The sequence below is a fragment of the Gymnoscopelus microlampas genome (assembly GCF_963454915.1).
Source record: "Gymnoscopelus microlampas genome assembly, chromosome: 7".
In the NCBI taxonomy this organism is placed as follows: domain Eukaryota; kingdom Metazoa; phylum Chordata; class Actinopteri; order Myctophiformes; family Myctophidae; genus Gymnoscopelus; species Gymnoscopelus microlampas.
The window spans coordinates 22,331,666-22,359,198 of NC_139944.1; the positions used below are offsets into that span (position 1 = coordinate 22,331,666).

A 27,533-nucleotide genomic window follows, 5' to 3' on the forward strand; every position below is an offset into this window, starting at 1 on the left:
CCTACACTCCACCACCACCCAAGACTGGCCAATATTTATTTATTTATTCATTCATTCTAAAATGTAATTTCTAAAATAAATGTAGGCCTTTGCTTTGGAAAATTGTTGTAAATACTTTATTTATTCCAACATGTAAAAAAGTAAAGCTTGAATGTATGCTTTGAAAAATAGTCAGAATCAAAGTATGCATGATTCGCACATGCACATCATTATAATCATTATCAGACCTAAATTTACCCTTCAACTTCTTGTTTATGCCTAAAATGAAGTTTGTAGCAATTGTAGAAATATTAGTTTTGAAATGTCATTAAAAATGTTTATTATGTACCCCCCCACACACACACTTATAATATAAATAAAACAAATACAAAAAAAAACATAATAATGCTGCCCACCCACTGCCCAGAGTTCTCAGGTGCCTACTCTTCCGGTAACCTCAAATAGTTATTGTATGTATAGTAACTTGATACACAATGAATACATACAACAACCAACTGGGTAGTACTGGTACTGGGCAGCTCCCAGGTGTCTGAAACATAGCATTACTGTAAAAGACCAGTCGTGCTCAGTCAGCTTTCCCTGGATGAAACAGAGAGATACTCATATTCTTTTTTAACTTATGCATAGAACCCTAGAACCTGGCATAGAACCACTCCGGTCAACAAAACGGGCGCACCCATTTATTACAATTTCCGGTCCGACTAAAAACACTGTCCCCCACCCCGGTGTCGCGTGTCGTGAACGTCTGTACGACTGCATGATTCCATCAAATGTCAACAAACTCTCGTCACTTTTGAGCAGGCGTAAACTTGCGAGTGTGTTTCTACATTCAAACGCATGTTCAAACGTACACGCTAATAACTGTTCCCTGTCTACAGCCGCAGCCAGTCGGTCACAAATATTTCGATACATGTCCAGCGAAGCTAAGCGACTCCGAAGAACCGAAAACATGTCCATTCAGATCGGCACCCACAACGGAACGTTCCACTGCGACGAGGTGCTGGCGTGTTGGTTCCTGCGTCAACTGCCAGCGTACAAGGTGAGCAGAGCATGCTTCGATGATGATGAAAGCCCCGTTTGGAACCTCTCCCTCCGCTACCGCTACATAGCTCCGACTCCGAGATGAGGTCTACCGGACCGGAATAGTGCGACACCGGCGAACGGTGGCCAATATGGTTGATTCTTACCTTTTTCCGCACATCGTATCCAAAAAGTAAAGGTCGTCCCCTCTGCTTTCGGATGTTTTACATTTTAGCGGTCAAGGAAATTTTACCGACGAGTTGAAACAAGCGTTTAAATCGCTTTTTTTGTCAGCCTGTGCCATGTTTTCCCAATGCAATCTACACGGCAGCAGTGCGCATGCGGACGGGGGTTGACTGTCGACAGGCCGATTAAATAAGCAATTGAAACGCTTGTTTCAACCCATCACTTACATTTTCTTGACCGCTAAAATGTCAAACATCTGAGAGCAAGGGGGAATACCTTTAATTTTTCGATACGATGTGCGGAATAAGGGGTACGGTACCATTACCATACGCTGTGGAACCTCTTCTCGGAGCTATCGGAGGGAGAGATGTTCTGATTGGAGCTAGCTTCGATGAATGGTGGAGTTTATAGTTTGTAGAGATATTAAGCTTAATTTATATTTCATACTTCTTCATACGACGGTGCGCTTGCAAACTAAAATGACAAATCTACAAGCTAACAACGCGTGGCATTAGCTTGCAGATCTGTTGTTGCAAGTGATCGCATCGGTAGCTCTATGTAGGGTTTTGTTCTTCAGGGTGATCTCTGTAGTGCTTTTAACGTACCAGTTGGGTGTGCTATCGGGACACTAAAGTGAAGAGCTTTAGGTCGCATGCCTGTTTCTGTTAATTATGAATAAGCTTACATTAGGTTAGCCTATTGATTGGTCATTACTTATTAGATAATTTCTCATTTAAACATGAATTCTACCATTCATATAGTGACGAATGTGACAGTAATTTTTTTTTTAATTCATTGCACAGGATGCTGAAATAATCCGTACCAGGGACCCAGCACAACTGGCCAAGTGTGACATAGTGGTGGATGTGGGAGGGGAGTTTGACCCAAAGAAGCATCGCTATGACCATCACCAGAGGTAGAGTATAGGAGGAAAACTGTTGTCTGACCCATTTCAGGGTTGCTGGCACCAATACTGTTGTGTTGAATAATGAAAGTCTGACTGCACAGATGGAAAGTGCAGCCTTTTATTTTTCTTTAAATGCACCTAATTCTTTAGATGCTCACCTTGGCAGTAGTTTCATGAGTTCCTCTTTTTTGGTGGTGTCCACTGACCATCTGGCATGTACTCAAATTTCGTTCTCAGTCTTTTGTGGAGTTCAGTCATGTTTCTGGGGTAAAAGCAGTATTTGAGCAAGGAAGTATGGGTCTGGCCCCGCAGCACCATCCAGATGGCAACAGAGAAAAGAGATGATGAGAGGGATGAGTTGCTTCATCCTTCAAAATACCACTGGGTCTGTGGAGGCAGCGTGATGTTTTAAGTGTCTTCCAGTGAGGGCAGGGAGAGTCCCAATTATTTTCTAGTCTTTTATGCCTTTATGTCTGCTGCTGTTGGCAGTTGGCATACCATCCTGTAATCCAGTATGTCTATACACACTATAGAGCAGTCATAACAGGCTATACCATGCCGTATTTAGAGATGAGATGTTTAAACTATTAACAGTGTACAACAACAAAAAATCACTCTCCGTTTGGGACTAATTAACAGTAAGTACTGTCGTGTTCAGTGACTGGAGGTTTCATGGTCCAGTGTGTGTACCAGTCCACATGGGCATTTAAACTTGTATATGATAAGAAGTCTTAAAGGTTAAGTGATCGATATGCAGTTTATATTGGTGCTATTATGCACATAATACCTACAGTATGCCTCTAATTCTACTGTATCTACCAATGGTCACATTAATGCACATGATTATATGAATACTATGTTATACTTTTTTAGCTAGTGTTACCCCCTAATTATTCTGTACTTATTCTCTACCCTTACCTTACCTGCATCCTCTTTTCATCCTTACTGTGGTGCTGCCATGCCAACTGAATTTCCCTCAGGATCAATAATGGTCTAGTGGAAAATTAAATTATGCGTTTTAATGTTTTATAAAGAAATGTCTCACAGACACACAGAAGAAGCTAAGTACTTCTGGATCAAATGCATGTCTATCGTGACTTCTTAAATCATGGATTTGGAAACGGAATGGGTTCTTTTCAAAAGTACACAAAACTCCTGATCTTAACACCAGAGTCTCCTGAACCCAAGAACAATTTAATTATATTTTCTGATAAATTACTTGTTGAAGTTCCTTTTGGCATTTTTGCTATGGGATCTGTAATGGCGTTCCCCATAGACTATTGGGTCGGTAGTTGCGGTCCCATAGCCCAGCTGGACATCAACACCGTCACCGTGGTTTTATTGGTTATTGGCTGGATTTGGACTAGTTGAATCTTTTTTTTTCTTTATGGAAAACATATCATTCAAAATAGACATTATTATTGGGAATAGAGGGCATCCATTAGGAAGCAGAACAAAAAACAAGATTTATGTTTATGTACCTGTACCTAAGATGTAACTATAAAGCACAACCTTGAACCTTGATACACATTTTCTCTAAGAAGATTTAAATAGTCAGTCTGTATAAATACTCTGTTTTTATGGTGCAATTAGACTACTGAAGTGAACATTATCAACTCAAGTAAACAGAAGCAGTGAAGCAGGTACAATATGATAACTAGTATTCTATGGTTCCTGGGCAGTACCTGTTAACTGCAGTTTATTTACTTTAACCTTTTATGAGTGCTGTTGAGTTGTTTTAATATGGCATGGTGACTCAGTGATGAGCACTGTTGCCTCACAGCAAGAATGTCCTTGGGGTCGATTCCAACTGGGGCCTTTCTTTGTGGAGTTTCCATGTTCTCCCTTGGGGTTCCCTCCCACGATAAAAGGACATGCAAGTTAGTGCCAGGGTTTTGCTTTAAAGAGCACTCCGAGTTAAATTAGCCTAACATTCAGGAATTTACTGTGTACTCTTTATCAATAAAGATGAATAAAAATATGCCACATAACTGGCATACTGTATGCTCGCAGAAGGTCTAATATAGGTCATTTGTCACCATCTTTGCAAGCAGAGAGAGTTTGACGGTCTCCTCTTCGTCTGGTTTATTTCTCCCCCATCAGCTTCTCTCCCTCTTTGCCTCCATCTCCTGCTAATCAGTGCGGAGATGCTCAGCTTGGTCAATTTAGAGCTCTTTAATGGTTGTGACTTGTGATCTACCCCCCCCCCCCCCCCCCCCCCCCAGCATGCTATTCATTGGTTTTGATTCCACTGCGTCGCAGCCAAAGCATCTCAATTAAAGCGTAATTAAATGACCAGCCGTGCTGTTTAGAACCGACCCACCCATCTCAGCACTCACGCAGGAAATGTCTCCTCCTAGGGTGCCTTTTGTTCATGTCAGGCTACGCTCACTAACGTAAGTCATCTTGTGCACACACTCTGTGGTCAGTCCGCTCTTGTTGTCAGAAATTGAAGACAGCATTCATGGGGAAAGGCCTGTGTAGCTAAATACACCAACTGACATGGTGCCCATATCTGCATGTCTCTCTGAGATTTGAGGGAAAGTCTTTTTGGATAAAGCTAATGGAGAAAGATGTCAGCATGATATTTGTTTCAAATATTTTTATTGAGAAGCACAAGTTATAGTTGTACATTTAGCTTCCTTTTTTTTTTTTAAACAAAAACAAACAGACATAAACACAAAACAGACAGGTAACATGAAAAAACAAAAAAACAAACACTTAAGCAAAAAAACAAAGGGACCCTCCCGCCTCCCCTCCCCCTCCCCAGAAGTGCTGCCCCAGATTACGTGCGACACGGGTCATCCACAAGGATTAGCCTTTCAACCTTTAAGAAAGGAGACTAAAGGCTTCCAAATCTTTTCAAAATCTTTCAGTTTATCTTTGAGTATATATCTGATTCTTTCTAAATGTAAGGACTCTGTCATCTCGTTCAGCCAGAGTTTGATTGTGGGGGTCTCTTTCTTCTTCCAAAATAAAAGTATCAATTTTTTTGCAGCAATAAGGCCATATGAAAGAAGGCGTTGTTGAGGTAGTTGTACGCATGATATTTGTATTGGGTGTTTAATAGCCTAGTGTCTCTTTTGCATTGCTACCGACCTAAAGTTGATCATAGATTTCAGTGTATTTGCTCTTTAACCACTTTAAACCTGGCATGCATGTTTCAATTTTTTACAACAAAGTGATTAAATGGTCCAGACCACAATACCGATATGACACTGAATGCTGATTTGACCCCATACCCTGACAGCAAATCAACATAATTACTTCAATTAAAATGAAATAAAACATTTTTTATGGAACAAGTGGATTACATGATAAATCATTTGCCCTCTCTGGAACATTATATGCTTTTCCTGAAACTAATTAAAAATGAAATATTCTTCAATAAAATGGTGCTGCATACACAGTCAGGCTGCTCTCTGTTTATTATGGTTGTCATCAATCTACCACGCTTGGTCGATGGAGTTGATCGTGGTGAACATTACATAGCATGCATGCATGCATGGGTGTTAATGATTTAGGTTACAATCTTGTATTACAGTATATTACAGTATTACAGCTCACAGAGACTGCATGTGAAGAATATATAGCATGGACCCAACAGTAAGTTAACCACATGAACCCTAGCATCCCTATTCTGTGAAAGTCATAATAGGTGAGCATTCGGCCAATCTAAGCTCACAAGTTGTGAGCTTTATTTACCCCGGTCAATTAAGTTAATTGCTTAATGGTAATTGTAATCCACTTGTTATCTATATGTTGTGTGCTGACATGGACTTATGGACATAGCTCAGTCTGACTGCTGAAGTAGAACTCCCCTTCATTGATACACATAACGTCCACATTAACTCTAGATTCAAGGCAAAGATCAAGGACCCAACCCCCCCATGATTTGTACACTATTTCAGCTATTAAACTGTAGGCTGCAAATAGAACACAACCTGTAATGAATATTATGTTGTTGGTGTGTGTGTGTGTGTGTGTGTGTGTGTACAGTTTAATAGCACATACTCATCCTCTCCTTCAGGACATTTGCAGAGAGCTTCCACAGTCTATTTCCAGAGAAACGCTGGGTGACCAAGCTAAGCTCTGCAGGTCTCGTCTATGTACACTTTGGCCGACGGCTGCTCGCCCAGCTGACGCAGCTGAAGGAGGATGACAGGCACCTTGAAGTGCTCTATGACAAGGTGAGAAGATTGGGAAGGCACACTTAAGACTAGTTCAAGGGTTAACAAACCTTTCAATTGCAAATAGCAGATCTAAAAGCTCATAGAGCTTTGCAGCACGATTCGTTGTGAGCTTGAAGATCTACACCGATACATCTGGTGACATCTAAATTAAAGGGATTGTAGGCAAGTTCAGAGATAAAGAAAAGAACTGCTGTCAAACTGCTGTAATCTCCGGCACCGTTGGCATGATCGCAGCGAAACTGTGCACACACCCACACTCCCTGGATGCAGAGCAGTACCTCTGCCCCAAATTCTTCACACGGGCCTGTTATATTTCTGTGTCCGATGTTGTCCAAACATCATGCAAATTGGTACACAGTATCTCTATAGTCATTAAACGAAACGGGTCTTTCAGATTTTTCATATTCCATCCTCAAATCATAAACACCGTATGCGATTTCCGTGACATTTTTCACGCACATCCCCACAAGGCCGAGGAAGAAATGCCACAACATTTTCAAATCAGCCTCATGGTGTCGCTATAACAGGCCGATTCGTGTTTTTACCTATAACTGCACCGATCTGTGTAAAACTTTGGATGTGCACTCCCTAGAGGCTAAGGAAAAACCTTTGCCCTGCATTTTTCACATCTGCCTTTTATAGCGCCACCAGGAGGCAGACTTATGTCAAACATTTTTGGATATTACTCCTTCAGATTTTATCCAAATTTCACGCAAGTCGGTAAACATGATCTCTATAGTCATGTGATCAAGACAGATCCGTTTGATTTTTTATATTCCATCCTGATTGGCTAAGATTGACATATAAAGTTTTGAATAAAAATGCTGCAAATCTTGAACGCGATGTCTGATTGTACACGCACATTCGCACTACGTTGAGGAACAAATTCCACCCTTTCAACATTACCCTATTATAGCGCCACCAGGAGGCCGATTTTTACAAAACTATTATTTTATTTCATCACACAAATTGGTACACATTATCTCTATAGTCGGATCCGTCAGATTTTTCACATTCCATCCTGATTGGCGAATTCAGAACATTGCTGGCCCACACTAACCTACCTCAGGGGTTCCCAAAGTTGGGGGAGATTGACGGTGGGATCGCGAAATTATTTTGGGTAATACAAAAAAAAACATTTTTATTTTAAATTCAACAGAATGGATGAAATACAATCTAAAATGATTACAAATAGTACATTTTACCATTTTAATACATTTTAAATGCGCACCGAATGTGCAAGTTACCTGACCTGGCGTAGACCTGTGCTCCGAGAAGCACTCTTTCTAGTTTATTCTGCAATGCAGTTATTTTATTTTAATCTCTGAGGAGTTTCAATCCATTTCCAACCACTGCATTTCATGTAAATGTCACCAGACGTATTGTTAGACAGAGATCTACAATTGCCTGGCTATGGGGGACTAGGAGATACTTAGCATTGCACCACTCTCATTGCAAAGATTACAAAAACTGCTAAATCAAACCCAGAGTACTCACTGTGGGTCACTAGATACTGTTCTCTGCCCTTTCTGTTTCCATTCTAATGTATCAGTTTGCACTCTGCTCTTATCTACTTTGTCACACAGTAGTCTTATATCATGTAATTGGTCTGTAGGGGTACTCTTTTCTCATCTAATCGGCTTCTGCTCTTGTTCCTGAAGTTGGGGAGCAGGGTTATAGTCCAGGCAAACTAGCTCATTTTGGACCTAAAAATCAAAGTAATTGTAACAGAATATTGTTTTCTTCACAGACCATTTCTATAAAGTCACCAGAACAACGTACTAAAAGTCCTAAGAAATCCTAGTTGCGGATTTTTTTTTAATTGGCATCAATCCAAAATGGCCGCCAATTATTGTCAAAAGGCCATATGAAATGATGGTAACAGAATTAATTACGTCCCAGACCATTTCTATGAAGTCACCAGAACAACATACTAAAAGTCCTAAGAAATCCTAGTTGCGGAAATATGTTTAATTGGCATCAATCCAAAATGGTCGTCAATTATTGTCAAAAAGACATAAAATGACGCTGAGTCCAAATTTCATTTGTCTGAGATTTCAAATGGGCCCTTCGCTAAACCCCACCCCAAAAGCTATTGTTCAATGCTAGCTTAGCAACTGTTGCTAAGCTGGCATATGGTCTGGTAAGCTTCCGTCACCTATCATAGCTGTCAATGTTATTTCGCCTGCACACACACAATCATTTGCAACACAATAGCAAGAATAGGAATACCACGATAACGCAATGGTGACTATGAACCAGCAACAGATTCCACGTACCCAGAAAACGGTTGGAGGGCGTGATTTTCACCCCTTTTCCCAAGCTGAAATCTGCACTTTAACTGCAAGGCTGCATGGCTGTGTTGTTGAACACATACACAGCTTGACGTCGGGAAAGTTACACGACTCACCCACCCAGGTGGTGTCAATAATACTAGTCACGTAATCGTAACAAAAGGTGCAAATCATATAAAACAGACAAATGTACAAATTCTCAGTGATCTGATACTGATGTGTTGACGCAGATAGTTGCTTTGTCATGGTGTATCCTGAATCACTATTAGATTTATTATAAACATGTTTAGGAACACGTGTAGTTTAGGCTGTTAATATTTTGATAGCAGGTGTAGGTGTTATGGAGACGAGACAGAGTGGAGTGGGTGGGGCTTAGCGAAGGGTCCATTGCATTTTGAGGTGAGGAATAAAAAACAAAAATGTAGCCATTTCTGAACCAATATAACAACTACAGGATGTTATTACCAGATATTCTATAGAACAACCAGAACAACATACTAAAAGTCCTAAGAAATCCTAGTTGCGGAAGTATGTTTATTAATTGGCATCGATCCACCAATTATTCTCAAAAAGCCATATAAAATTATGGTGAGTCAATGTCAATTAAACATATTTCCCCAACTAGGATTTCTTAGGACTTTTAGTATGTTGTGCTGAACACCTCATAAAAATGACGTATGGTGAAAGAAATTCTGTTACAATTACTTTGATGTGAAATGCTAGTTTGCTAGACTATCTGGTAATAACATCCTGTAGTTATATTGGTTCAAAATGGCAAAAAAAAGAACCAGCCTGCCTTCCATAAACATCACAGGGTGTAATAGATGTTGCACTGTGTTGCACTTACCACCTTGAGAACATGTTCAGTCCTTTGTATAGTATGTCCTGTGTGTTGCACCATTGCCTTGAAGAAATTATGTTTGTTATACACTATTTTATTAGGAGGAAATAATAAAAATGCTACTCCCTTCTCGCATTCAATACGTTCCCCCTGAGGAATGCATCTTGCAAGGGAGCCCATTTCCATTACAGTATTTAGTGTTTCTGATTATTCATAATGGTATAATCATGATATTCCAGTTCTAAATGTTGTCACTTATAACTGAAGAATACAGTTGGACGAACCTGTTCCAGTGGATCCGATATACAGGGTTCCCACGTTCATGAAATTCCTGGAAATATTTTTAAATTAGAATGAATTAATCAAATGTTTTGGAAAATATTGTTAGCTTGTAGAACTTGTTTTTGTCACGTGACTCCTTCGCTTGAGTCTGTCTTGGGGCATTGAAAGCACACTGGAGCTAGAGCCTCATTATCTGGAAATTGGGTAAGCTACTTGTTATCACTGCTGTTGTATCCTACTGACTCACCTGCCAGGGACGAGCCCCCACCGGGAGGACGTGGAGCCTTCATTCTACTTCTCCCGGCCAACACTCCTTGCTGACAGGTGTTCGTGTAGATGCTCGACAAAGCCGGATGTACCACTTATGTGGATTCGAACCCACCACCTCCACGGTGGTGGGCAGGCAATTTACCACTGCGCCACCCGAGCGCCCTAGAGTTTCTTAACCTCTCTTTCCCCCATCTTTCCTTCCATGATGTACAGCTCTATGAGAACTTGGTTGAGGAGGTGGATGCCATAGACAACGGCATCTCACAGTATGACGGAGAGGGCCGCTATGCTGTCTCTACCACAATGAGCGCACGTGTCGGCCACCTGAATCCACGCTGGAACAGCAAGAGTCAAGACACAGAGGTGTGTGTGTGTGTGTGTGTTATGCTCTGTTATTACATATTTATCAAACTGAAACGATTGACGATCTGAATAGGATGGAGATGAAATGGGGATCTTTTAGTAACAAAAGGCCTCACATTACCATAAATGCTGTTTATGTCAGGGATGTGGGCAGTGACTTGATGCTTTTCAAAACTGACTACACAACTAGTCAAACAATTAACTCATCCAGTGCCACATGACGTCTAAGACGTCACGTGGCCTGACGCCCCGTGCGCCACATGACGTCTAAGACGTCATAAAAAAAACACAAAAAAAAAACATGTTCAGAACCCAAGATATGATGATTTGAAGATTTGCTGCTCCATTCACTCTTTGTTTAACTTCTAACTTAAAAAGGCTGTATCTTGGCTCCTAAGCACTTTTTTTTTACCATGAATTTTAGCTGTGGCACTCTGAGCCAAAATTCCATAAATAAGCTGGGCACTGAATGAGTTAAGGGAACGCCACAACGCTCTCTTATTTTTTTAAAAACAAAGCAATACTGCCTCATCAAAGTTGGTATAGTAACTTAATATATTGTCAGATACTTGCATGTGTCATTATATTATCACTTTACCCAAATCCAGCTTAAGTGGAGTAAAGAGTTTTGTTCGGGCAGAAATCCAGCCTAAGTCTAGTTAGGAGTCCGAACAGCTGACAATAGCTCCAGTCGCTGCTGAGGGAGAGGTTTCAAATGGGTCTAAATTCCCAAAAGCTAACAATGGATCTCCAAGCTCACAATGCATCACAACGTGTGAATTAATGCCCTGATGCTTCATGACACTTATTATGTAAGCCTACAATAATAAACAGGACTTTAAATATTACAATAACTTATGCAAAACAGGTACACTGCATAGTTTTAACAGACTACGGGGGGAAAACCCGGCGTTGTTACTGTTTGTTTATGTGCTGCTCCTCCTCTGTCTGTGTGCACTCACTCACTCACTGCACAGTGCTCTGTGCTCTGAGCTGTAGAACAGCAGCAGGAGGGGAGAGGGGGGGGGGGAGTTGCATGGTTTTGACGGACAGTTTGAGGATCCAATGGAGTTGGGAGGTTTTGCCAGAGGCGCTTTTATAAATTGTACATAGTGTGAATAGTGCATTTTGCGCCCATCCTTCATGGTTTGAAAATTCTGATGTTCATCCTCTATGCTAGCGTGTTTATGCTGAGGAAGGGGACCGTAGGTTTTTCTTTTTCCCCCCCATACATTTACCCTTGAGGAGGCCACTGCATAATGCTGAGAAGTGGTGTTTTAAAGGAACGTGGGAAAATAAGATACCTTGAGCACTTCATGAAGTTGAAGGAGAGCGGCTACGGCAGCGTTTCGAGAATAAAAGTGTGTTTTGCAATAAAATTATGATAATAATATAAATGACTAGTATTTAGTAAATTATTAGTTGGGGCATCACCAAATGGACTAGCTGTGCACAATTCCTAGTTCCTGTGAACAGTCTTCTGGTTCTTATGTGAAAACAAGAGCCGTGTGTGTTTACCAGTTTCACACTGGAACTAGTGTTGGTGTTGAAGGACCATTCAGAGCTATAGAGGTGTGCTTGCATGTGCGTACATGTGTGCGTGACACCAGTACATATTGCCAGATTGAATCCGCTCATCCTTCATCAATATGTATCAAGAGGGGACCATTAAGCGGGTTTGATACACAGCTTTCAGCTACGGACAACGGACAAGCTATTATCAATGTTTATTGACCTGCTCCATTAAAACTATCTGGAAAGACTAATTTATAGTTGCATGACCAAGAACTCAGACATTTGTCTTCGCTGTCATGTATTGCTTTGAATTCTTTTGTTTCTTGAATGCATTAGGAGGTGTGTGTGTGTGTGTGTGTGTGTGTGTGTGTGTGTGTGTGTGTTGGGGAGGTGCACGACATGACATGTCATGTGTCAACCACATGAGAACAGCAAGAATGATAAATAGTCCTATAGACAGGAGTTCAGCCTTGCCAGCCGTGTTGCATCTTGTCCCTCTGTCTTTACCTTACTGTCTTCTCTTAACTGTCATATATTTAAATAAGGCTTGGGCAGTATCTATTTTTTCATAACATATCTTCCTGACGTTTCAAAGGGCGGTATGACAATATTTGTGTAAAAAAGAAAACTGAGCTGCTTTAATTGATTATTTTATTAACAAGATTGTTAATAGTACAGTCGGTAGTGCAGTCAAAAGTTATGCTAAAGGGATAACACAAAGCCCCAGGGGCTTGTTTCCATTATGGTACATTGTACTCAATTCATCAGTAAGGCATACAATACATACATATAATACATATATGTACAACACATTACAATACATATCGGTAAAAGCTCAGCAAAAGGTATATTTTGACAAAAAATAAAGGAGGGGTGGGGCAGGGGCAGGGGGCAGAGAATGCTACTACCAAGGAGTTCAAAGATGTTCTAAGCTCAATAGGGCATAGCAGTGGCGGCCATTTTCGGGTTCCACTTCAAAATACTCAATGCATTTTTCCCATTGACTTTTCCAAAAATATTTATATCAATTAATTTAAGCCTAGAATCAAGCCATCCAGGGTCCTGGTGAATCATGACCATAAAACGTTTGATTCTGTGAAAACTTTTTTGAAAACGGCAAAACAAAGGGTATTTATTAAATACAGTATATAATATAATTAAATATAAAATAAAATAAAATCACAGAAAAAAAAACGTTTTATGGTCATGATTCACCACCCTGGATGGCTTGATTCTAGGCTTAAATGAATTGATATAAATATTTATGGAAAAGTCAATGGGAAAAATGCATTGAGTATTTTGAAGTGGAACCAGAAAATGGCCGCCACTGCTATGCTATCCTATAGTATTGTATAAGTCAGACATTCTTGTAGGTTAGTTTTGAGTTTGGGTAGGGAGTCGATAGCTTTAATTTAGGTGGCAGCATAGTATAATGCATTTTTCCCCATGTTTGAGCCAAATTTTGGGGAACAAGGTCAGATGAGCTCCCTCTGGTATTATGCCCTTGGGTATCACTCAGTCTAGAGAAGTAGTTTGACAGGTACTGATTGTATCCTCTGAGTATTTGAAAGATGATAGAAGTAATTTAACATATAAGACATTTGTTGTCTGTCTAATATACAATTCGCCTACAAGTCTTGCTGGGTTTAAAAATAATGCAGCCGTTCTCAAACCTTTTTATACCAGGACTCCATTTTATGGGGGCTGTTTTTGGTGACCCCACACTTGATTAACTGTGCAATTTCAAAGTTCAAATAAAGCATAAAAAAGCATACATTGGTTGCTTTGAATTGGAATATTCTTTGGAAAATTCCTGCTGATTTTGTGTCTTGCCAACATAGTTTAAAAGCTATGGAAAAGAGTTTATGAACACATGTAAATAGAAGCATACAGTGTATAGCCTATATCTGTTGCCAGAACCTCAATAACTACAAATAAATATGCATTCACAGGCTATGCTGTTCAAAAACACAAAAATGTAATGGGATGGATACATTCTTCAGTATTCCTTATTTTTCATCAATATTCTTTATCAGAAATGCATTAAAATATAATGACAACAAAATAACTGATATTCTTGCTTGGCTGCAAAATTTGCTCCAGGAAATAAACAGGCTTTTGACTCCCACTGCTGTCTTCCTCTCTCTATTAGAGCGTGGAAGAGTTGCCTTTTTTCCCTGGGGAACAGAATTAATTGGCCCCATGTAGCGACAAAACGTGTACAAAAAAGGTTGATTATACATGAAAACAAGGTGCAATCAGTACTAAATTATTTTAAGAGGTGCACAGAAATATCTCGGCACAAAGTATACAACCTGGTGTGACTAGTTCTCTCTGCATCTTGGTCAGTGCAGGAGGGGAATTCCCAGAGGATCAAGGCACCTGGGTTTCTGACAGCTCTCCAGCCTCGCATTTTGTTTTGACTGTACTGGGCTGCTGATTTAGAGTCCCCCCCCCCCATTGCTGAAGCTCTCTCAGTGGAGTTGCTGTTTGTTTTCACACATCTCAACTTTTGTCTTCTGTCCTTGCAGTTTCCTCCAATACTCGAAGCTGCTCAAGCTGGCTAGATTGCGTGGCAGACGGTGACTGTAAAGGTTTCCTTTTTAATATGCTGATTGAGCAGCTCTAGACTGATTGGTGGCAGACTGACCTTGCGAACTCTAGCACTGCCAGTTTTGTGGTAATTGAATATAATGATAGCATTTCATCTCCCGCAGCCATGACCGTTAAAACGCCCAGCTGCTGCAGGTCGCTTCAATCACACATTTGCTGCAGACTAGACTGCTGTGTGTTAAAGAGCAATAATATTTGAGTAGGCCTACTATTTCTGTTTGTGTGCACTGTTATGTCAGTATGTGTAGATTTTGCACTTGTATCTGATGTAGATTTTTGTATTATTATATTTCTGTGAGAATAATCGCATGTCTGAGGGCTTGTATTTTCTGGAATTGATGGGTTGGAAACTAGAACTGGTTCCATTGAGGAACTATGCAAATTATAAATTATTTTAGATGTATAGATTTATGTATACAGTATTTTTTTTGTTAAATCTTGATATAATCGTTCCTCACAAAGATCATTATATACGATATAATGAATATTAGTGAGAGCCAATTATATGAAGGTTGAACATGACTGAAGTGGTCCTTTAAAGGGATTGACGGCAAGTTCAGATAAACAAACACCGCGCCTCCAGCAGTTCGTTTCCCCGACCACCAGGGGGTGACGCAGGAGGGACTTTCATAGAGTTAGGGGACTTCTGTAGGGGCCATGCCGAAAATAGGTTGCTTTATGCGGATACAATGCGTGTTACTGCCCGCCCCTGCTGGTTCTCTGAATTTTTATTTTTAAATAGGCTCTTTCATGATAAATTGACCACATATATGAAGTTAAACAACTAAATTCTATCCAAACGCTATCTTAAAAGTAAAAAGTTCACATGGACGCGCACGGACGCGCACATGCGTGCGTTAATTTACGCCCCGGACAAACATAAATAGTAGGAAAAATACGGATTTCAGAAAGAGGACTGGAGGACTTTCAATGCAGGAAAACACCCCAGCATCATTATATAGTGGCTGATAGAGGGGGAAAAAATGCAAAATATATATTTTTTTTTCTTTTTTTTGAATTTAGGCTTAATGTTGCCTAGAATCCCTTTAAGGAATTAGATTGTTAAGAGGGAACCGTTAAGGAATCCAAAGTTTTAAAATCCTAAATGTTCCCAACACACTGCCTTAGATTTTGTTTATTGTTAGTCTTTTAAGTAGTTCTCAAACGTTTTCGTGTGTGTGTGTATATATATGTGTGTATGTATGTATGTATTTGTATATATATATGTGTGTGTGTGTGTGTGTGTGTGTGTGTGTGTGTGTGTGTGTGTGTGTGTGTGTGTATGTCCGACTGAAACATCAGGAGATGGTAGGACAACTGCAGTCTGGCAGGACCGGTTTCGGATGGGGAACAGCACCCATGATTTGGTCCAAAGCCTCAAAGAAGGAAAGACCTTGTGATTTCAGAAGTGGTGAAGATGGAAGAGGAGAGCTATATGATCAAGGCTGTGGGCCAACAACAACAAGGGAGATGGACCAATTGGGTGGCCGTAGTCAACAGGATCATTACGTGGGCAGAGATGTGGAAGATGCCTCAAGCGAGGCTGAGCTTTGTCATCAGGGCCACGTACAATACCCTTCCCAGTCCCTGGAATCTGCATGTGTGTTACGGGACAGAGGTGACCTGCAAGCTCTTTGACTCCCAGAACTCAAGCTTGCATCACATCCTTTCTGGCTGTAATGTGGCTTTTACACAGGGCCGATATGCATGGCGCCACGACCACGTTCTGCGGAAACTAGCTGAAATCCTGTAGGCACGCAGAATGGAAGAAAACGGTGCTAGTCCGGGAACAGCGCAACGTCGATCCGGTTTGTCAAGCAAGGGGGCAAGCCTCAGAGCAGCAGCAAAAGCACACAGTCCCTCCTGTCCTGTCAGCCGGAGGTGAGTGGAACATGAGGGCTGACCTAGACTGTCAGTTGAAGTTCCCGCAAGAGATCACCATAACCTCTAACCTAACGACCAGACATTGTGTTGTGGTCCACCTCTACTAAGACGGTCATCATTGTAGAGCTGACGATGCCATGGGAAGAGGAAATGGAGGCTGCCTTTTGAGAGGAAGAGAGAAAAATACTCAGAGCTGGCATTCGAGTGCTCACAAGCGGGATGGAGGGCCTTCACTTACCCAGTGGAAGTCGGGTGTTGAGGCTACACTGGAATATCCACTCAGCGGCTCCTAAAGTCCCTTGGGATCAAAGGCACCAAGCTGAAGAAGGCCCTCAAAGTCCTGGCAGAGGAGGCAGAACAAGGGAGCTTCTGGCTGTGGCTCAGGAGAAATGACAAGGTGTGGGGAAAGCAAGGAGCTTAGACAGGGATCAGTAGGGAACCATTCCTGCTGCTACTCATCACCCTGAGATGCTCTGGTATGCGGTCAGGCCCACGCTTGACTCGGGGAGATGGACGTCCCTGCCATGCATAGTCCCTTGGCACTCACTCCACAGACACAAAAGCAATAACACAGGGGACAGAGTGTGGGTAGAATGAGGATCCTTCAGCTAGCGGCAGGGAGACGTCCCTGTCGCTGCTCCACCACCGAGAGATGTTCCGGGATGAAAGGAGCGAAACATCTGTGAAGGGTGGCTCATGGCTGATGACCCTGCAGCCAGCACTATGGCACCGTCAGAGGTGTGTCCGGCAGCAATGCCCAGCAAGTGTTCTCTGTGTGTGTGTGTGTGTGTGTGTGTGTGTGTGTGTGTGTGTGTGTGTGTGTGTGTGTGTGTGTGTGTGTGTGTGTGTGTGTGTGTGTGTGTGTGTGTGTGTGTGTGTGTGTGTGTGTGTGTAAAAAATAAAATGACATGGATGCTTTAATGGGTTAAAGGAACACTTCACAGATTTTCAACCTAAATCCCATTGTTCTGAAGGGAGGAGATCAAAGTCGGTGTAAGACAATGCGCTTGGCATCATTGCTTTGAGACATCAACATGTCATGGAGAAATACACAGAAAAGATAGTGTACAATTGGTTTTAGGTTTAAAGTTTCCCATAACTTAAAAGCAAATGTTGGTTTAGTGCTCTACCTCAGTTTTATAATAATGCAACAATGTACTTTCTCTGTCGGTGCATTAATACTTGATACATTCAAGTATTAATGCATCCTTTCGTAATATGGCACTTCCCAGCCACCTTGTACTCATTGTGACATGCATGTGTGTCTTTGCTTCTATGTGCGTCTTCCATGTCACATATGGTTTCTATAGGAGGGCTTTAAGAAGGCCATGGCGCTGGTAGGGGCGGAGTTTCTGGACCGTGTGGATTTCTACCAGAACGGTTGGCTGCCGGCCCGTGCAGTGGTGGAGGAGGCAATAAAGATGAGACATCAGGTACTGGACAGGACACTCTGAGAAGTGCAAACTGCTACATTATGCACATGATTTATCAACATTTATAATACATGGCGATCATGCAGTCTTATTAATTCCAGATGTGTTTACAGTTGCAGATTTATAAAACACACATAAATAAGTTATTTGTGGCATATATCATCATGAACAAATGCTTATAATTGCTTTATTTAGGTCACTTATATACCACTCATACATCTCTATCAGGCTATTTAGATAGGATAGGCCAGGGCATAACTATCGTATGTAAGGGTGTTATCCGATACCGGTGCTAAACCGATACTTTTAAAACCGTACCGGTACCGAAACGGTACCAGAATCGATACTTTTCAATAAAAAAAAAAGGGGGGGGGGGCAGAATCAATGACATTAATTGCTGGTGGACATTGCATAAGTGCATATGGTGTGTGATATTAATCTAAACTTAACCATAAACACAATAAACATAACACTTCATCTACCATCACGTTATAATTATGCTGTGATTAATAAACACTTGATGGAAAGTGTTAACAACATCACAATGATATTCATATATGATTGTATGGGTTACTAGTCCAGATTAATTCATACTTTGTGGTGTTAGCTTGAAAATCCTTTAATTTCTGTGAGCGGCTAGGGCTGTCAGATCATGACATTTTAATTGTCATTTAAATTCTTGCAATTTGTGTTTTTGGTAGATGAATGGAAACGATTCTAATGATTATGCAAAAACAATTGCGCTTAGCTCAAATAATTGCAATCAGTTGATTATGTAATTTTTCCAGGCCTTTGCATCACCGGATTGCAACAAAGTATAAATGAGGCTGGAGTGGTTGACATATGTGTTCTTCTTCTTCAGGTGGATCCCAGTGGAGAGGTGGTGGTGTTCTCCCAGGGAGGCTGTCCCTGGAAGGAGCACCTGTTTGCCCTGGAGGAGGAGCTTCGTGTGGAGACCCCCATCAAGTTTGTCCTCTATCCAGACCAGAATGGACAATGGAGGGTCCAGTGTGTCCCGGCCGGACTTCACACCTTCCAGAACAGGTAGATTATGCAACAGTTTTGACACAAGCCATTGCAATATTGTTGCTGTCGGGTGGAAACCTTGTATGTCCAAAACTGCTACTTTTTTTTAAATATTTTAACAGCATTTTAAAATGGCGAAAATAGCCGATCTTCAAGCTCACAACAGATCTGCTATTTTCACTTCTCTTGTGCGACACTCTTGCATTAATAGGGCATAGCAGGGCATTAATTTGAAACATGGAAGTACAAGGTTTTTGCCCAACAGCGACGATATACTTGGTTGACCGGGTCCTCCTGGGGTCTGTACTTGGGCCCCCTCCTTTTCCCCCTCTACACCAAATCTCTTTTTCTTCTTTCTTTCACGTTTATTTATTTATTCAAGAAGGTCAATTGAGAGCCAGCTCTTTTCCAATGATGCCCTGATTACAGTGAACAAAGCATACAATTTAAACACAAATACATTACAGGATAATAGACATTTCAGAATGTACAAGTACAGTTAGATCTCAGATATTCCTCACAAGTATTTTAAAGCGATCAAGAGAAATCATGTTCTCCAGTTTGAAAACCGATTGTAGACAGTTCCACATGGTATGGAATGGTACTGTATAGTAACGAAAGGCTGTCTTACCCAGGTCAGAACTAACCAAAGGAATTTCTAAAACAAACTAATCTTGAGAATGGGTGTGGTGAAGGCCAACTTTAGGTTCTTATAGGCTAATTAGGATAATTAGGCAATGTCTTAAGTAAGGCTTTGTAGATATAAACAGTGCAGTGCTGTTCTCATCTCATAGCCAACAATGGCCAACCGACCTTTTCATAAAGCTTACAGTGATGGGTAAGAAACCCATCTCCAGTTCTAAACCGGAGGGCTGAGTGGTAGACTGCATCAAGTGGCTTTAGTGAGGAGGGAGCAGAATGCATGTAAATAATATCGCCATAATCTAGAGACTAGTGTCTTGTATCAACTGCTTTTTACTGTTGGAATCAAAGCAAGCTGTGTTTCTATAGGGAAAGTGTCATCTGTGATGTGAGTTTTAAAGGATAGTTTGTTGTCTATCCATATGCCCAGGTATTTGTAGCTGGAGACTCTTTCAATAGGATTCCCCTCTATAGTGGTTGGTTATGTTATGATAGTTGGAGTAGCATAATGTTTTCTTGATAAGACCATGTATTTTTTTTGGGGCTGAATTAAATGAAAGTTTGAAGGTTTTGAAAGGCTGAATCAACTGAGGGGGGCGACTGAGTAGATGACGTCTGCGTAAAGATGTTATGCACTGTTTACAACTCCACTGTTAAAATCATTAATTAAAAAGTGTAAATAGAATGGGGCTAGAATGGAACCTTGAGATACCCCCTTACTAATATTTTTTGGAGCAGCTAACGCAGTGCTGTGTCCAGGTCTAAAACCTAATTGGTGGCAGTTCAAGATGTTATTTAGCAATAAAGATTTAAGTTGATTATTGACCAGGTGCTCTAAAATCTTCGCAAGGGATTTTAGAAATTGGTCTATAATTATTGAGGTCATCTGTAGGACCACATTTGTGCAGAGGAGATACATATGCTGTTTTCCACAGAGTGGGAATACTATCAGTTAATAAGGTTTGGTTAAAACATATTTGTTATAATGTCAGAAATAACAGGTGAAGCTAATAATAAAAGTTCATGACGCTTTACTTCAGGGTTCTAAATGCTAAAATATATTTTTGTGCATCCCTGATGTGATTAGAATACACTCTGTAGTTGTGCTGCAGCAAGTAAATAAGTCTCTAAGGTGTCAAACAAACCTCACACTACCAATTCTCCTGTTCTGGAGTCTGAATAATTCCCCCATAGAGTTCTGTTGGATAAAACCAGTAAACAAAACTCTCAAATTGTATGCACATGTCTGTCTGTTATGGTTATGAAATGCAAGAGTTTTAAGTGTCATTTCCAAATCAGTGTTGAACTGAGAGACAGGACTGTTTACAGTACTATAAAGACATCCAGTGTATTTAAACGGAAAAGGCACATAATGGCACAAATATGTATTGTACACATCAGGTACAATTATCTTCAATATGTTCACAGTAAAATTCATCAGTGTTAATTTAACTTTTAGAGTGTAAAAATAGACCCAGGGTATTGCCGAATGGTTTCAGTAATACTATCACATACACATGTATGTGTATGTGGTACTGTAGATCTTGGCTCACATCACCTGATGAAGTGGTGCAGACTGTAATCTAATTTAGATGCATCACATTTTACAGTTGGCATTCAGTATTTCTGGCATGTGACACGATCTTAGAACAAAGTATTTAGGCTTAAGGTGTTTGCATGCACTCACAATTGAAATATACCATTTCATTGTCTTTCTATTCACACACATGATCACACACGTGCACACTAATGTACACACACATTGTGTTGTCTTCAACTGATGTTACTTGAATCCAAATGAAGCCTATACATGAATTGAATGGCACAAAACAAACCCATTGTTCCCCATGAAAGTTCGGACGTGTGTCCGTCCGTCCGTGACCAGCTAATCTCCGGCACCATTGGCTTGATCACACTCCTGGATGCCAAAACAGAACCTCTGCCCCAAATTTTTCACATTGGCTATTGGTTATAGTGCCAAGGGAGGCTGATTTTTAGCAAAACATATTTTTTGACAGTATTCCTACATATCACGCAAATCAGTATAGTATCTCTATAGTCATTAAACAAAACGGGTCTTTCAGATTTTTCATATTCCATCCTGATTGTTTTTACCTATAACTGCACCGATCTGTGTAAAACTTTGTACGCGCACTCCCTAGAGGCCAAGGAAAGACCTTTGCCCTGCATCTTTAACATCTGCCTTTTATAGCGCCACCAGTAGGCCGACTTATGTAAAACATTTCTTTTTATATCACTCCTTTTTGATTTTATCCAAATTTCGCGCAAATCAGTACACGGTACACATGATCTCTATAGTCATGTGATCAAGACGGATCTGTTAGATTTTTCATATTCCATCCTGATTGGCTAATATTGACTTCTAAAGTTTGCAGGAGTGGTCCACAAATCATGAACGAAGCGTCCGATTCCCACCCTTTTAACATATTCTATTCTAGCGCCACCAGTAGGCAGAGTTTGTGAAAAAAAAAAGTATATTACTCCTACAAATTTTGTAGAATTCCAAACATTGCTGGCCCACAATAAACCACCTGACTTGGCGGACACCTGTGCTTAAAAAGTGGTGAGCACTTCTTCTAGTTTAGTCTCGCTTTTGCCCAAGCTCATTAAACCATATTAAAGAAGCTGTCTTTTCACACAATGGAGGGATTTGACAGGAAAGACAAAAGGATGCTGTGACTCATGAGCTGATTGTCATCACCTATCATGTCACCGTTGGTTACACACCCCCGTCCCCCGTCCATAGGGACATTGTTTACCTGCTTCACTCTCTGTGTCCCCCTTTATGACATCATCAGAGTCCCTCTGGAGCCTTGTAGTTACTGTGTTGTTAGCTGTGATGGCTGCTGTAAATCCCACTACAGCTCCATCCGGTCCTGTGCATCCCAGTGGATGGTGAATGTTTGTTTATATGAGTGGGTCTCGAGGTACTTGAAGGGGTTCCAGGGGGTCCCCAGCAAAATGACTTAATTTGCGTCATAATCAGTTTAACCACTTCAACTCTAATTTATGTTTTATTTTAACTTAAAAATACGTTCAAATTCATATTTGTTTGCTGTGTTGCTGCTGTGCTGGGATGCATCGGATTAGCTTGAAACAGATATAGGCTCAGTGCTTGTTAAGAAATACCCGTCAACACTTCAAATGGCTTCCGGACATGTTTCTCTGGATCTCTTCTCCCCCCCCCATCCATTTGTTCCATTTGTACTCTGAGAGAGTACAAATGGAACCAAATGGACAAGCCAGGAGAAGGAAGGGTAACAATATAGCTTGAGCTTGTATATCAAACCCTCGTTCTTACGAGCATTTGGTTTCCAAGTCTATGCTCAGTAGTGCCACAGTACTGATGCTGGTACTGCTTCTTCCCCTCTTTAATTGTCCCTGCTCTTATCCTGGTATTGACATGTCTCTTGTGCGCTGAAGAGACATTGATTGAAGATGGGTATGGTCCTCTTGGGTACATAATACACTTCAGCAGGGAGGCTGCGAACAAATTGAATCAATCTTGCGCCTGACCAATGGCTGCTCTGTCAGAGGATTTCTGTTTCCATTTCATGTCATGATCTCCCCCCACGCGCCCGACTCCCACTCCATCAGAATTATGTTCCATCTCTTTCGAATCTATTTTTTTCCCCGGCATGGCACCCAAGGGTGTGAGCCGTCTAAAAGTGCATGCGTGCGCGCGCTCGTGTGTCCGTAACTAATGTGGCAAACCACTGGAGTGATCAGCGCTTAATTTCTTGTACACAAGGAAGTAAATCCCTATATTTTTATTGTCTCGGCCTGGCGGAGAGTATGTTTTACCCTCCGTCCGTCCGTCTGTGTGTGTGTCCGTCTGTCTGTGAACACCTAATCTCGTCTCGCTAGCCAATCACAGCGCGTCTGCGAAGTTTGAAGTTAATTTCATCATGTGTCTCGCTAGCCAATCACAGCACGTCCTGCAGAGCTTAGCCTATGGGCGTGTTTTCCACAGCATGGCGTCACAGCGAAAGACAAATTATCACGATGCCTTTTATAGCGCCACCAGGAGGCTGCTTTTTGTAAAGCACATTTTTTGACAGTACTCCTAGATTTTGGCGGAGACCTGTGCTCCGAGGAGAACTTTTTCTAGTTATATATATTTTCACATTATTGTGAATATTTGTTTTTGTGTGTTAATATTTTTCACATTTTATGAATGAATAATCCTTATTTGGGCGAGATCAGAGATTTACAGGGAAACCAGGCCGTTATTAGACCCTTCCCTGTTTCCATCAAACTTTTCTTTTCTTTTTTATTTGCTTTAAAAAAAAGAAGTGAAAATAGCACTCAAGCTTGTAGATCGGCCATTTTAGCTATTTTTGTGCGACACTTGATTGACAATGTAAAGAAATTGTGGTTAATCATCTAATCGATTTAGTGAATTAGAAGAAATCAATTGTAATTTGTCAATAGAATAATCGCTAAGAAAGTAATTAATACTTGCAGACCTAGTGTCCATCTATAAATAATATTGCCTTTTGCTGTCGACCCTCTCTCACTTCACCATTTTGCTCTCTTTTTTCCGAACACTTGGAGTAATCTCATTTCTTTCACATTTCTCTGTTCTCTCGGCCACCTCTCACCTTCCGCACCATCTCTCCCGCCTTCCCTTCTAAAGGGATTGATGTACTTTGTTGCATGCGGTGTCGTGCGCAACGAAAATAGCTGATCTACAAGGTCACAGGGCATCACACTGCAACGCTTTGTGAGCTCGTAGATCGTCTATTTTCGCTGCACAACACCAGCGAGCAACTAAGTATAAATCCGATGTAGCCTGCATTTACTGCCTCTGTCTCGTTGGCCAGCTTTTCCACTCTACTGGACAATCTCATCAAGTGCTGTCTGCCGCTTAGGGTGACCTCGCTTCCAGCTAAAAAGACAGGTACCTGTTTGGATTGTGAAGCACTTCAAAGATGCTCGCATGGGGGTTGTTGATGGAATGAGATGTAGGAGCTCTCCAGATGGCTTTTTCTCCAGGTGGGCTGCTCCCTCCCTGTACGGCATGCGCCAGCTCCATTCTAAACGAGGGAATGCTGTTATGTTGTACCTGCTACTGCACCTGGAGGGGAAAAAAGTATATTTTTAGGGTCACATTGCTATGAAAATGTGAGAAAGGGAGAGAGGGTAGGGGTTGTTTCTTGGCTGAGGCGGATCCAATGTTATTTGCTGGCTCGACTCAAGCGTGAAATTATCCCCCCACCCCCAGATACTCACCCTTGGTTTTTGATTCTCAATGTTTCACTGTTGTAAATTCACAATTAGTCTTTAGGCATTTAGCAGATGCTCTTATCCAGAGGGACTTGCAAAGTGCAGGAGCAATTGGCATGAACCCTAGTAAACAAGCGACAGGGTAAATGGTCACATAGGGTGCAAAGAAAATAATTGTGCGCTACAAACTAGGACACCAGGTAAACATCAAACCTAGCTTTTTTCCCTTGTGTGTTTTTCTTCTTTTTTGGCTCTCTGTGATATTGTTGGCGGGCACACACTTAGTATAGGGCCAGCATCGGAAAGAGACCATCTGTGAAGTCACTCGAGTCAGATATGGTATGGTGTCATGGCTTGTGATTCAGCAAGCCAATGGAAGGTTAAAAACGAACACCTTTTCATAGGTTTTACACAATTGATACTTATTGTTGTCTTGGAGAGGAAGACGGAACAGAATCCATCTGACAATGACCCACTTCTGTACAGCATCGTTAGCTTAATTTCAGTGCCGACATGCCTTAACACAAGTGACTGTGAAAGCAGTTTTTATGAGGGACTAATTTAAATGTTTTTTGCTGTGAGAGCACCCGTCAATAGTTTTCTCTAACGAGACGCTCATTTACTAATTGTGAGCTTATTTTTAGATTGGTCATCTCGCCAATCAGATCTTCCTGGCTTGTCATCATTTTCACAACAACCACCATCCCCCTCCCACGCGTTCCCTCATTACCAGCACTGACCTTTCCTAGGAGCTTGTTTTCTATTGTCATACTGTGGCGCTATTGATCGGTGGATTCTTTTAAGGTTAACAGGGATTACCGGATTGTCATGCTTTCCATCCCAGGTTATCCTGTAGAACAGCCATTCCCAAACTATGGGTCGGGGCCATCAGGATATTGCAATTGGGCCCCTAAATAATTGACAAAACATTAAGATTGTATTGATGATATTTATATATATTTTCATTGTGATGCAGATGAATAGAATAGGACTTTAAAGTATATATACTACATTAGTTCCATTGATGGAAGCTGGGACACAATCGGTTGTCACGTCACCATGACCCTCAAGCCAGGTGTGGTCAATCAGTGCCTGATGCTTGATTAGAGTCTGCTGTTAAAATGTTTCCCCCCTTGGACATTCTATTTTACCAAGTGTGCCTGCAACTAATTGAGTATTTTTGTTTGCTGTAGTTAATCACTTTGCTATTTTGATTCTGCAAATATTTGTTAGTATTTCATGTAGCCTATATTTCTGATAATTCAACATTGTTGTTTGTTTTGGTTAGTCATGTTTGTACATGACGGATGTCAATCTTGTGTTTTTACTGGACACTCAGTGGGAGGTTGCCACCAGTTGAGCAATCAGCTCATTAGTTTAATTAATAATATAGTACAATTCTTAACAGAAACGAAGTTAGATAAGACTCAAAGTCAGATATACTGTACATAAGTTTCATGGTCAAATTAGAAATAAATTAGGCAGAATATCACAGTCTCTTGGGCAAGTGTAGACAACACTTAGCAGCAGGTATTTATAGCAACAGATGTAGAATCAGTCTCTAGTGCAAGTGAGAGACATCATTTGTATCAATACGGGAGCCACCTCTGTATCTCATTAGTTGTTGCTATGCATATAGCAACATAATATTTTATTTTAGTAAGAATTTGAGCGTTTTCAGAATACTTAGGTTAGGTTTTAGAAGGCGTTTTTAGAATCGGCCTCAGGTCTAAATGGGTTAAACCCCAGCATCCATATTGTGGGGAAAGCTTTCGCTGAAAATAGCAGATCGACAAGCTTGCGACGCGTTGCGTAGCATTGTGAGCTTGTCGATCTGCTATTTTCAGCGAAAGCTTTCCCCACAATAACAGAAATACACTAGTGTTGAGCCCTGAGGTTACCCATATGGGGTTTAAGTGGTTAAGGCCTATATTTGTACCACAAATAGTGCCGAAAGAAACTCCCGCACACTGTCTTCAAATGCAATTAAAACGTTTTAATGAGAATAACAACGTTTCGGTCTGTTAGACCTTCATCAGGTTATCTTTTTTTCCCCCCAGTATGTTGGGGCCCTCGTTTGGTCTTCTACGCACCTGTCGCCTTTGTAGGTGTGCAAAAGACTTATACCCGTCACAAGGCATTGTAAGCTTGTAGATCTTCTATTTTGGCTATTGAACATTTTTGGACATTATTTTTTAAAATGTTCACTTACTGTTACTGTATGAAATGCCCAACATAGGGACGCCAGGTTGAAAGTGGCTAAAGCAGATTCTAGCGTTGTTTTTGCCGTATGAGTGCAATACATTTGAAGGTTGTTTTTCTTGTTTGTTGTGCTCTAGCGCGTGGTACAGTAGGGCCGTATGTGTTGGCATGCAGGAGACAAAAAGTGACATCACTATGTCCATCTGTCATCCTCTTCCTCTCTGTTCCAGGCTGCCCCTGCTGGAGGAGTGGCGGGGTGTTCGGGATGAGGAGCTGTCGAAGCTCAGTGGGATCAAAGGCTGCATTTTCGTCCATGCCGGAGGCTTTATTGGCGGGAACCAGAAGCAGGAAGGAGCCCTGGAGATGGCCCGGAGAACCCTGCAGGCTGCAGCCCAGCCCCCTGCCAACGGCAGCGTCTGACTGCCCGGTCAACACACAATTATGTCTCTCTTTTATTTGTCATTCTCCAAAGAGGATGGTTGGGTTTGATGTTATGCTACCACGCTAGTTTGTGGCTTGTTATCCCCAGCCAAGGCTGGTGGTAAAGTTGTGTGTATCTTTAGTAATCTTGAGTAGTGTTCTTTTGTAATAAAAAAAACTATTTGGATGATA

General features: G+C 41.2%; 1 protein-coding gene across 1 annotated transcript; it reads left to right on the top strand.

Moving 5' to 3' along the window:
- The first annotated feature begins 707 nt into the window (after positions 1-707).
- myg1 (myg1 exonuclease) lies at positions 708-27,533 on the top strand. The gene is made up of 7 exons (XM_084062002.1): positions 708-1,039; positions 2,010-2,122; positions 6,144-6,303; positions 10,207-10,356; positions 17,679-17,801; positions 18,664-18,845; positions 27,152-27,533. The coding sequence occupies exons 1-7, from the start codon at positions 758-760 to the stop codon at positions 27,339-27,341; spliced, it is 1,200 nt and encodes a 399-aa protein (XP_083918128.1). The 5' UTR covers positions 708-757; the 3' UTR covers positions 27,342-27,533.